This window comes from Aphelocoma coerulescens, chromosome 21 (assembly GCF_041296385.1).
Source record: "Aphelocoma coerulescens isolate FSJ_1873_10779 chromosome 21, UR_Acoe_1.0, whole genome shotgun sequence".
Lineage (NCBI taxonomy): Eukaryota > Metazoa > Chordata > Aves > Passeriformes > Corvidae > Aphelocoma > Aphelocoma coerulescens.
The window spans coordinates 8554018-8566222 of NC_091034.1; the positions used below are offsets into that span (position 1 = coordinate 8554018).

At 40.1% G+C, this 12205-nt stretch overlaps 1 protein-coding gene across 7 annotated transcripts in view; it reads left to right on the top strand.

Moving 5' to 3' along the window:
- The window catches only part of UBE4B (ubiquitination factor E4B), a 37174-nt gene that overhangs the window by 6964 nt on the left and 18005 nt on the right, over nt 1-12205 (top strand). For 5 of the 7 annotated variants that reach the window (XM_069035120.1, XM_069035117.1, XM_069035118.1 and 2 more), the window contains 9 exons: nt 1702-1837; nt 2345-2432; nt 4475-4619; nt 5447-5675; nt 6138-6527; nt 7398-7511; nt 10205-10346; nt 10850-10950; nt 12076-12190. In XM_069035120.1, the coding sequence (XP_068891221.1) occupies nt 1702-1837; nt 2345-2432; nt 4475-4619; nt 5447-5675; nt 6138-6527; nt 7398-7511; nt 10205-10346; nt 10850-10950; nt 12076-12190 (1460 nt within the window). The remainder of the gene's footprint in view (nt 1-1701; nt 1838-2344; nt 2433-4474; nt 4620-5446; nt 5676-6137; nt 6528-7397; nt 7512-10204; nt 10347-10849; nt 10951-12075; nt 12191-12205) is intronic. The other 2 variants (XM_069035123.1, XM_069035122.1) reach the window with 1 other exon arrangement.

Sequence of the window (12205 nt, forward strand, 5' to 3'; positions counted from 1 at the left end):
TGCTTGTTTTGTTTCCTTGCATCCAAAGCAGGACAGAGAAAAGCTATCAAAAGCATTTCCTGAGATAAAGTCATTGCAGATGGAATTTAACACTCTGTATTGTCCTCATGATCAAAGCTAGGAACCCAGAGGTGGAGGTGACTTCTTTTTTCTTAAGAGTGGTGCAGAGTTCACTCACTGTGTTCCCTCAGCCTGTGGTTACATGACTGTTTTAATCCATCTGGGGTCTGACTCTTGCTGAAAGGAGTATTTGTTGCTCTGCTGTCCATGGCAGCTGTGTGTGCAGGGGATTGTGGGCTTAATACAAGTGAAAGCTAAGCCAGGAAAAGTAAATGTTTAATTTTCAAATAGGGGAGGTCCTGATCCATCCTAGGGCACAACTGGATAAACAATACTGCCAGCAGAGCAGGAGGTGTGGAAATGTGTACCTGGAGGTAGACATGCTCAGGTATTGGCAGATGGGTTTATCATGGTTTGAAGTGGTTGGATAGTGAAGACCTTGGAGATTTCTGTTTTGAGAATTCACCAGAACAGTGCCTGACTGTACTGACTGGATTGGCTGATGACCCAGAACAGGAGTTTATAGTGTTTGCTTCCTTCGGTGCCATTTGTGCAGCTATTTAATAATGTGTGTCTTTTTCACGTCAGGGTAAGAGATATGGTTGAATTGGGGAATGGATCAGGAAAAAAATGTTCATAACAGTTTATCTTGTGTGTTTATGTAGCGTAAATGAAGACTCAGCTAATGCTGTGTGGTTTGCAGCAGTTCCTTTCAGCAGCAGACTAAAGTGACTGCAGAGGATTTTAATTCATTTGGACATACAGAGAGCAGCTCCAGCAGAATAGTGTCCTTGTAAGCATCCATTGTTCGAAGGAGTTGCCTGTCATGGTGAGATCAGACGTAGGAATCGATTTCATGGAAAATATCATCATTTTGTGTGTATTTTGAAAATACCTTGGAGAACCTAGAAACAGTGTTATCAGTGACAACTGGAACTGTAGGTGTCAAGTATTTTATTGTGTACCTGATCTAGCAAAGTATAGATGCAAGTAAATTCTGGAAGATATGTGTGAAAAGATGGTAGGGTAGGGTTGAGGAGGGCTATTAATGAGTGCTGCAGCATCACTGTTAAAGTACATTTTCCTGGCTGTAACAGTAAGACCCCAAGGGAATGCAGAACAATGCAGTCCTTTGCCCTGGTAAGCCCTGTTTGCTCTGGTCTCTTTTGTCCACTGACTTAGCTAGATTTTCTTTGGGGAGAGGGAGGAGGAGAGATGAAGAACTCAAGGAATATTTATTGCTCCTTTATACTTGGTGATGTAACTCCATTGTAATAGCCCAGTCCTGTTCTGATAGGACAGTTTTAGAGGGGTTCTGACAATGTCTTAAGGTAGTTTACAGAGCAATCTTTTAAGAGATGAGTTTTTATAGGAGTGAATCTCTAAGCACTTCATGGATGCAAGTTTATCTTTGTTCTTTGTTTAATGCAGGTAAGCATCCCATGGCTGCTGAAAGGGGAGGTAGAAAATCTGATTATCTGTAGTCAAATGTGAATATTATTAACATTTATTTACTAATGCACTGCTAAGAATACTTAAGAGCTGGATTGAAATACAGTATTTCCTCTCCTTTTCCATCCAAATAATGTGTAGTGCCTTCTCACTTCTGTAGTAGTGATCTTGGTGGTGCCTTTTCTTTAGGAGTAGCCCACCGAAGCCAGAGCAGCGAAGGAGTGAGTTCACTCAGCAGTTCTCCATCAAACAGCCTTGAAACCCAATCTCAGTCCCTCTCTCGGTCTCAGAGCATGGACATTGATAGTGTCTCCTGTGAGAAAAGGTAAAAAATGCAGCTTGTAACAGCTGGCAAATATGGCACAATGCTGATGGTCAAACCTCTTAGCAGGACAATGCTCTGTCCTCTCTCCCTCCCAGCTGTGTTAATTCAGTAGGGTTAATGCTTAAAAATCATACACTGTTTAGACCACTGTAATGCTTTTTCTAGTCTGGTTATAATGGGAATTCCTGACCTAAAGTGGTAAAAAACAAAACGTTATCTTAGACATTAAGAGATGAGCATGTCTGGGGGGGATAATTCAGCTACTCTATTTAAAATAAAAAGGTTATGGGATGTAATAGCTGTGTAGTTTGTATTGCCTGCTGAAGAAATTTAGACCTCAAATGTAATATGAGAAACATTTATCAGCCAGTGATTTTAACTGCTGTTTGTGCATTGCTTTCTCTGCTGCATCTGCTTAAGGGGACACACTTTCAGTCAGCATCTTACAGAGGACTGTCTGCAGCTTTCTACAAGTTAATGGACTTTTTCTCTTATTTCCACTTCCAGTATGTCCCAGGTAGATGTGGATTCAGGAATTGAGAACATGGAGGTTGATGAGAACGATCGCAGAGAGAAACGGAGTCTGACGGACAAGGTGAGTCTGGGTTGTGCTGCCTGGAACCTGGAGGAGGGATGAGCTCAGTTATCTCCATATATCAATATCCATATATCATGTATCCATTTTTTAATACACAGTAGGCCTGAATAAACTTTGAAGATTGTTGCATCCTATTTGTACTTGGTAGCCTACTCACAAAGTACTGCTTCAAATGTATGTTATGTATGCTGGAGTAATGTTGTCTAATAAGGTTTTCTTCTAGATATTAAAAGAAAATCTGTAAGAATTAGCTATCAAGTTTTAGAGAGATGGTAGAACCCTTTAAAGTAGAAAAAGAAAGCAACTGCAAAGCTCTAATCCACTCCTCAAATTGTCCTTTTTGTCATTTTAGGCCCATGTGAAATAGAGCCATAAAGAAATGGGACATCAGTTTAATAGAGAGAAGTTTCTACAGCAGTGCTTGCAGTGCTCGTTAGATGTCTTTGTTTATTCTGCCCTGTCAGTAATAAGCTCAGTTGGTAAAAGCCTGGCCTGAAGCCATGCAGCAGCAATGCTGCTGCAGGATCCTTCGGGCATCCCGAGCTGCAGGCGGGCACTCAGGGCTTCCACCGGGGACTGAATAGCCTGGCATGGAGGACACTCCTTGAGTCAGGGGTGGGGGGAAGCCAGAAAGTAAATTAAATCTTTGCAGCCTGAGTTGATACTTCTTACTCATTTGAAGAAACTAAAAATTAAGTAGATGGGAAACAATGTTGTCCTTATACATGAGCAGAACATTTTCTTGCCTGGTTGTGTGCGTTGGAAATAATGTCATCAGTGAAACTTTTTTGCAGAAATAGGCAGGAGAGGTAGAAGTATTCGAAACCAATAGAATATTGATAGATGATAAAGTCAGTGAAAATATATTAGTGTTCCAAAATTTATGGTTTGTTAAGGTGTTGAGGGAAAGCTTTTGAGAAGGATACAGTGCTGGTAGTTGCTGGAAATCTGATAAATCTAGGCTTACCTGGTGGTCATTATGAGGCCGCAAGTTTAAAGGAAAAAGGGGAGATTTTTAGTGACAACCTTGTTTTTTTCAGTGTGTTTTGTTCTTCCTCATTGACTTATTTCTTCTAAAAGAAGAGTGTTACTATCTTGAGAGGTAAGATACATAGCAGTGCAAGGTGCACTAGTATTAGTCAAATACCAGAATTTGGTTTTAGATTGAGTAAATATCTACAACTCTCATGGACCTCGGAAAATAGCCCTAGAGTCAAAATTTGAAATGCTGCAGAGCTGAATTTTCTGTTTTGTGTATTACGTTGCTTCTACAGTGTTGGTAGAAGAGTGTAGGGGAGGGCAGAGTTGTATTGGCTTGTCCTGTACGTTCTGGTAACTTTTAAAGGCCACCTCTCGTCACATTGCAGGGGTAGTTACTTGCGTGCTGTTCCTTTGTGTTCCATCATTTTTTCAGGTGCATACTCAAAGCTGCCTTAGGAGTGTAGGAACCCACCTGTAACCTTTGCCAGACACTCTGTGTGGCTGCATTCATGTTAGAGAAACTAGTTTTTCATTTTGAGCAGAGTTTACACCACGTTTCCTTTCTTGGAAGAACAGGGAACAAGGAAAATTCTTGAGTCTTTTGTCATGTCCTGACTTCATTCAGCTGAAAGATGTCTTTAACTTGGGCAAGGTGTGAAGGCAGGAAAGAACTGGGGAAGCTTTTTTTCTTCCTGTGCTTTCATTTTTACCAAAAAATCTTAAATAACTGTGGATAATGAAAATTTAAATCCCAAATTAATTCTTTAAAGCAGACATCATAAGTATCTCAGTTGAATTTTCCTTCTTAGCTTACAGTTTTGAATGTTACAATTTTGTAAATTATGCTGGATTTGAGTATTTCTGCTACATCTTTGCTGCATCCCTTGTGTTTCTTCAGGTGTTTTTTCCAAATTTTGTCAAATGTATCAATATTCCTTTATGATTACACAAAACCTGCCATTATGAGTTAAGCTGAAGCCATTTAAGGAAGATCTGTATCTGATTGTAGGTTGAGTATACAGTTGCAGATCAGGTGTTGATTGTTTTGTTACCCCCAGGAACCTCTGTCCGGGTCGGAAGTGTCTGAGGAACAAGCTCTGCAGCTGGTCTGTAAGATCTTCAGAGTCTCTTGGAAGGACCGAGACAGAGACGTTATTTTCCTGAATTCACTCTCTGCCCAGTTCAAGCAGAACCCAAAGGAAGGTGGGTACCTGAGCAGGAGGCACTGGCAGGGTGGTTTCTCTTGCGTGGCGTGTTCCCCCCACTCCTTATTTTTACCTTTTTATCCCTCTGCTGCAGTACCAGAGCCACCTACTTGCGGTCTTTGCTCAATTTCAACGTCTGCTGTCAGCAGATGTAGCAGAAAATGGAATCTTGGAGCAGGAACATGAGACTGATGGCTCATAGCTCCTGTTTTAATCAATTGGTCTGCTCTTGTTGGTTGTGTTTTTTGTCCTCAAACTAATGTGCTGATCCAGAGCATGTTGCTGGTTCCATTTATTTTTTCAGAAACGTTTTTGTGAATTAAAGGATTGTCTTGCATCATAGTAGACATCCAGCAGTTAATTTGTTTAGCCAAAATTTCCTGATTATTTTATGTAATAGGCTATATATTCTATGTTAGCTGTAAGGTACAACCAAAACAATTGTTATTTTATGTGTGAGGTATGTGCATGTTTTGTTTTCGTCTCTTTGACACAACTTGCCCAGCTCAACAGCAGAGTGGGAAAATATGAGTGCAACACACAAGACAACTTTAAAAGCTAACTATAGGAGCATTAGGTCATCTATGATCTATGATCTCCAGTGTTTTCCATAAAGGCTGTTTTTTTTTGTGTAGCTGTAATTCCAGAACTTAGGTTAATATAGACAGTGATAATTACAGATGTGTCAGTGGGTTGTTTTTGCCAAAACCAGAGCTCAATTCACAGAAGTCTGTTTGTGTCCTTTTTTTCTCTGCTAATGTTTACACCTGACTACTGTGTAGATGAAGACAGAGGTGAGGATATTGACTCTCTTCTTCTTAACAGTGTTTTCAGATTTTAAGGACTTGATTGGGCAGATTTTGATGGAAGTGCTGATGATGTCCACCCAGGCAAGGGATGAGAACCCCTTTGCCAGCCTGACAGCCACATCCCAACCCATTGCTGCAGCTGCCCGCTCTCCTGACAGAAGCCTCATCTTAAACATGGGCTCCAACCCTGGAAGCAGCCCCATGTTCTGTAATGTGGGCTCCTTTGGTTCCAGCTCGTTATCCAGGTGACTTCTGATTGTAACTGAATACTGATTTCACTTGAATACTGATTGGTAGACTAGAAGAGAGAAAAGGGCATAGAAGTGTCCCAAGAACAATGAATAGATGGATTTTTAAAGTTTTTCACTCTTTTTCCTGTGAGTGTCCCTCCATTTCACCATTTTTGATTACACTGCCATGGCTAGGAATGTCTTTGATAGATTCAAGCAATGTAACTGTTTCCTACTGAGAAGTATCCCTAACTTGCATCAAGAAGGCCATGACTTTTAAAAATGTGTAGAATATGACATAGTTTTATTCAACAACACTAGAAAAGAATAATGTGTGTGAGCTGCAGAAATATTGCTGAAGAGTCATCAGGAGGGCAAGGACTTCTCTTGCTCATTTTATCTTTTTCACCCTTTTTCTGCATATCCTAAATTGTTGCTTTTTTTTTTTTTTTTCTTTTTCCCCTGTAACTGGTTTAGTCTCTATGGGACTAGTCCAGCTCCTCCTACCAATTTCACAAGCTATGTACCAATGACTGGTTCATCTCTTACCCCACCAGCCAGTTCAGTTGCCACCACAGCAGTGCCTCCCATTACTGTCAGCTCTCACCTCCCAGCAGCAAGCCCCTCCTGGACACAGCCTTCCTCTCCGCGGTACCGGCCATACACCGTGGCCCATTCCGGAGGCTTTGCTGCTTCTTCCATCCCACGTTCCTTGAGCATTTCCATCCCATCTAGTTCTCCAAGTCCTCCAGCCATGCCAGTCAGCACATCCAGACACAGGCCCACAGCCATGGGTCCACCTTTGTTTACTGCTTCACCCGGTGCCTTGCGCAGGCGTCCTTCCTTACAGAGCAGGATTCCTCCTAGGTATTGCACAAGAGCAGAGTGTGTTTGATGTGTGCTCTGCAGGGTGTGGCATCAGCGTGCAGTATGGAGGAACTTATGTTTGTGCTGAGCTCACCCTACTCACCCTGAGTTGATTTCTGCGTTTGGGTTTGTGCTAATACCTTGACATGCTAACCAGGTATCTTTGCAAAATGTTCAACCTGCTTGTGTGCATTTGAGGTGTGATGTAATTACTTTAAAAGTAGCAATATGATTTTAATTTCCTCCTCTTCATATATCCATTCCAGTTAAACGATAAGCTTTCTGTTCAGTTGTTGCTGCTGGATAGTAAACCACATAAACCTGCTGCTCCAAAATCAGTTTTCTCAGTAGGGCCTTAGTTAATTTGTTGAAAGCTGGTACTTGCTGGACTAGGTTGGATTTGACTCCCTGGTGCACAGATTTAAATTACAGATCAGCATATTTCAGAATGCCAGGCTAAGTACCACTGCTTTTCCTCTCTTGGCTGTTCGTGGAATCCCTTGTTCCTGCAGGAGAGAGAAACAAACACACAAGGTTTTGAGACCACTGCTTTAAAGTCATTAGCTTAGAACTGTAATATTTATTATTCAGTCATGTCTAAACATTCCACTTCAGCCATAATTTTTATTTGGTCTCAAAAATTCTTTTTCAATTTTTGGGTTGTAAACGTGTGGTGGTTTTGATACCTGAATAACTTGTAGTAGTGTAACAGAGCATGTTAGTATGGTCCTGATTTTACTAACATGGAGTTACCTGTTGTTTGCATGCTTAGAGAAGATGATTTTTGACAGACTTAAAAAGAAAAGCTACCATTTACTTTTTCTTCTGGCTTTAAAAATCTGATGGCCTTTTCCATTTTTGTTGTGGTAGTTTATACGACAACCCTTTCTCCTTCCTCCTTCTTGCTGTTTCTGATGTGTCTGAGGACAGTAGTGATGAAGAAAATGAAGACGATGATTTTTCTTGTGTCCAGTTTGGGTCCAGGTATTGGAGAAAGAGAATGTAACCTGCATGTTTGGTTGTTTAGGAACTAACAGTCTGTGTAGTGTCAAGTACAGAGTAATTTGTACTTCAAAGTAATTTGGGGAACAACTGAAGTCGAGGATGTGACTTGCCTGGCTCGTTAAGCTGGTGTGTAAACATGGGTAATGAGTACAGTTAGTCAGCTCTCCTTTGGAGACGTGACTAAGGTAAATAAATGTTCATCATACTGTACTTTAGGCCTAATGAGCGTGGTTTCTGAGATGATGTTTGAGTGGAACTTCTCTTTGGCTGTATGAGTAGAAGGCATAGTATTCGCCCGTGGCTGTAATTATAAATCACTGGTACATCATGGGCATGCTTTCCTATGAAAAACTGGAAAATGAGGACAATGGTTAACATGCAGACAAAGATACAGTGACAGATAACCAGCTGATGCAAACAATGGGATTTTGAACATTTGTTGCTGCTTGACAGCTGAGAATCCTCCTTTAGCCCATGGAGAAAATACACCTGAAATCTTACACCAGTCCTTCGATGGGGGTATTGTAGAGTAGGGTAAGGGAAGCAAGAGCAGAGTTTTACAGGCTACACACCTGTGGAGTGACTGGGAGGAAAGGGCTCCTCCAGGGCTTTCAGTCCACTGGGTATATAGTTACAGCAAAAATCAGGGCAAATTTAGTTGCTTGACCTTTCTAAAACAAAGCCAGCTTAGGACTTTAGGAAGTATCTGGTAATGTCAAGGAATGCCCAAAAATACTTAGTGTGAAATGATCTTGCCCCCATTAGCTTTTTTGTCTGATTGTTGCTGTGCTATGTTGGGACACTGCTGCTGCATTCGCTGTTACCTACAGCACCTTCCAAGTAGCATCTCCTCTTTTCTACTGCAGTCTGATTTTGGGAGAGTGAACTTGGTAACACAACTGTAGGAGGGATTTATATATGTGGAATTTAGGGTTGTTTTCCCCACTGTTTTGTTTAGTTTTTATGGTGTTGGTGACTCAGTCCAAATGTTGGATTTCCGAGTTGCCAAGCTTTGGACAGGATTTCTGCTGTGCTTCTGGGGTTTTAGTGTGTTTATTGTATCACGGCATTTTGCAGACAGCAGTAAGTTGTTAGTTAAAATATAAACACAGTGGCTGTACAACTATGCAGCAACTGGCATGCTGAAAGCACCAAGGCATTCAATATATGAGCTTTGTGTTAGAATAGTTTGAGTTATTGCTGCAGTGAAATCATTAGCAGAGTGACTGTAGAACTAGTAGGTTTTCATATAAATTTATGTTCTTAAAAGAGTATTTTTTAAGCTGGATGTGAGAAGCCAAGAGGTTTAAAAAAGAGACCATTAAAAAAAACCCCACGTGCATGATTTTGTGGTTACTGAGCACTATTTCAATAGAGCTGTGTTTTACATGGATTAGTTTTAATTGAATAACTGAAAACATCTCTCTGCAAACAGAGATTGCTGCTATTAGAATGTTGTGTTTCTTAAGCATCTGGTAGCTCAGCATGTTAACAACAATAACCTTTCCTGGCTTTATTGGTTGGACTGTAAAGTTTGCACAATAGATTTGTATGGCTCAATTATAGAAATGTAAATTATTTTACAGTTAAAAGGAAATTCCAGTTCTGACAGTTTATCATTTTAAATATGTTTTTAAAAAGCTGTATTTGAGGAAACCAATAGTCTTATTTTCCAGTTTAAGATTTGGGGCTCGTAAATTGGTCTTCATTCAAATCTATCCTGGCTGTACACGGACTTCTCTTTGAGAATTGCAGCAGACCATCCAAGTAACTGCTGGTTTTTAGATTTCATTTGCATTAAGTGAATATTTCATGTCTTTAGTCTCTTCTGTAAAATGAGGATTTTGCTTTTAATTAGCTTTGTCAAGCTGTTATGTAGAGAAGAATTCTGTTGAGATAACAAGTCTGAGATTGAGAGTTGTGGGTCTGTTCTTACTTTTGTGTTCAGTTTCTCTCATCTCAAGGATGGCTTTGGTTTTGTGGGTTTAGTTTTTGTGTTTACAATATCAGTGCTTTCTTTTCCCCACTGAGGATGTGCTACTTAATGGAATGATGTGTTTTACTGAACTGAAATGAACTGAGTTGAAATGAAATGATCTTGAATGCAGGAGAGTAAAAAAACAGCAGCAGCATGGATATATTGCCTCTGTTTTATGGATTCTTCTTCCTTAGAGCACCTGAAGTGGTTGTGTGTAGCCCTGTCTGTCAGCCCAGGTCTCTTCTCAGCAGTGGGAGGCTCCTGCCTCCTGTGGTTTGGTGGCTTTAACAGAATTTTGACATTTCTGCCGTTCTGAACGGTGGCATGGAAGGGTTGTGGTGTCCTGAGTGTCAGGTACAACTCAGGCTGTTTGTTTTCTCTGTTGCATTGTGAGACCAAGATTTACTGATTCCCATCAAAGTTACGCACCTTGTGGCTATCTTTCAGGCACTTATTTAATAAGGCATTTACAGCTCTGAACTTCAAGGGCTGGACAAGCTATTACGTGGAGAGTTCTTCATAGATCACGGAAATTACCTGAATTATCACAGAAATGACCTGAACCACTGAGCCATGTGTGTGATGGGATGGAGTGTTCAGAGCATTGACAGAGGAATGCTCATGAATTGTTTGATTGTGCACAAGTGAAGAACTCTACCTAATGCTTTTTTTTTGCTTTCTGTGTGTTTTAAAGTGTGGGAGGCTCTGGCAGCTCGAGTGTTTCTGATTCCTGCAGTGACCACTTCACCATTGAAAACTGTAAGGAGACAGAGATGCTGAACTACCTCATTGAGTGTTTTGATAGGGTTGGAATAGAGGAGAGAAAAGCACCAAAGGTATGTTTCAGATGAGTGAGGTTGTAGCAGTGCTGTCACAAACACTCCTCCGACTCATTAGTGGGGAAAGTTGGTGGGAATGATAGTTCTTCTTGATGGCTTTGCTGTAGAAATAGATTTATTGAATTTATTTGGGCCCTTTGATTCTTGTTAATTCATCAAATTTGAGTGATTCATATATTTTGTATCTCTTAAATAAGCACTGTGTTAGAAATCATCCTTCCTATTTCCATCTACTACATTTTATCCAAGTTTATTCTGTATAAAACAATTTTGTGAGACCAGCTCCCTTGTCAGTGTTCTGTATTCTACTCTAAGCTTTTGCTTCTGGGGAAAAAAACAACCAACCAACATTATTTATATATAATCTGGAAGGTTTTAACTGGAGTATTTTTAGTCTTAGTGTGCATATTACATTATACTGCACAAATAAATTTATCGTCTTTCCTGTGTGTTCTTTATTTAAATTCTGATTTGTATTAAAATAACGTTGTTTTTGTCAGATGTGTAGCCAGCCAACAGTTAGCCAGTTACTGAGCAACATCCGATCCCAGTGCATTTCTCATGCTGCTCTGGTGCTACAGGGATCCTTAACACAACCAAGGTAAATCAAGCTGATGTTAATCATGAGAGTTAGACTGTCCCAGGATTCTTTTTTTGTCTGAGGATTAGATAAGAAAACTAAGATCAGTTGTTGGAGCAGGAGAATTATGTGCCAGAGGAATAGTTTGTTGCTTTACAAATGATGAGTTGGTGGAGAGCAGTTTGAGTGCTTTCTAACTGCATTTGTGTAAAATCAGCCAGGTTGAAGTGAACAGTTAAAGCAGAGGATCAGGAACCAAGCTGGTTTTTGTCTTGCCTTACGCTTCAACTGTTTTAGTTACAGATTGTTGGGGCACTACACCTGGGAAAGTCAGTAACCAATAGAGCTGTGGTCTTAAAATGTGTAGCAAAACCTGCTGAAGGAACATAGCAGGTGTTTGCTCCAGAGTTACCATGGCAGGTTTGGTAATGGAAAGCTGTCTGTCCTAAATCACCACTCTGGGATTTCAAGTGCAGTTGTTTAACCAGCAGCCAGTTTAGTTAGAACACTAAAAAGGTTTTTAAAATAGGATATGTGGCTTTTACTAAAATCTGCATAAATTTATATTTGTGTCCCCAAAGAATACTTCAATAATCTTTAAAAGTGCACCAGTTATCTGGTGTGCTTTGAGGTCAGTTTTGTCTCTGCGTGAACCAGTGTTGACATTAGTTATGTAAATATATAGTAAGGAAAAAAGACACTTCTTTCAAAATGCTAGGAAGCAGTTAAAAGCCACATTAAAAGTAATGACTGTATTAATTCAGAAAAGGCTAATGTTATGTTCTTTTTTTAATCTGGAAAAACACATGTAAAAAAATGTTGTTCCTTCACCAGTTGATCTTAACAAATGGGTTTTTTTATTAGAGGGGGTAGAAGAAGCAACAAATTACTACACAAAAGCTGTTGTTTTCTTCCAGCCTCATTAACTGCAGTGTGATGTTGGCAGCAGCATCTGTTTGAGAATAACCTTTCCCCAAGTAACTTGAGCAGACAAGATTAGTTATTTCTGAAAGGAATAGGTGTATCCAGACATTGATAATGTGCTTGCAGACACATCCTTGCATGTGGCTGCTCTGATGTTTTTGCAAATACTACTGCAAATAATCAGTAGTTTTGGATTTTAATTTTTTTTTAATACAAATTAAGGTCATTGCAGCAGCAGTCTTTGCTGGTACCATATATGCTGTGTAGGAATCTCCCATTTGGCTTCATTCAAGAATTGGTGAGAACAACTTACCAGGATGAAGAGGTGTTCAAACAGGTAAGGCATAGGTAA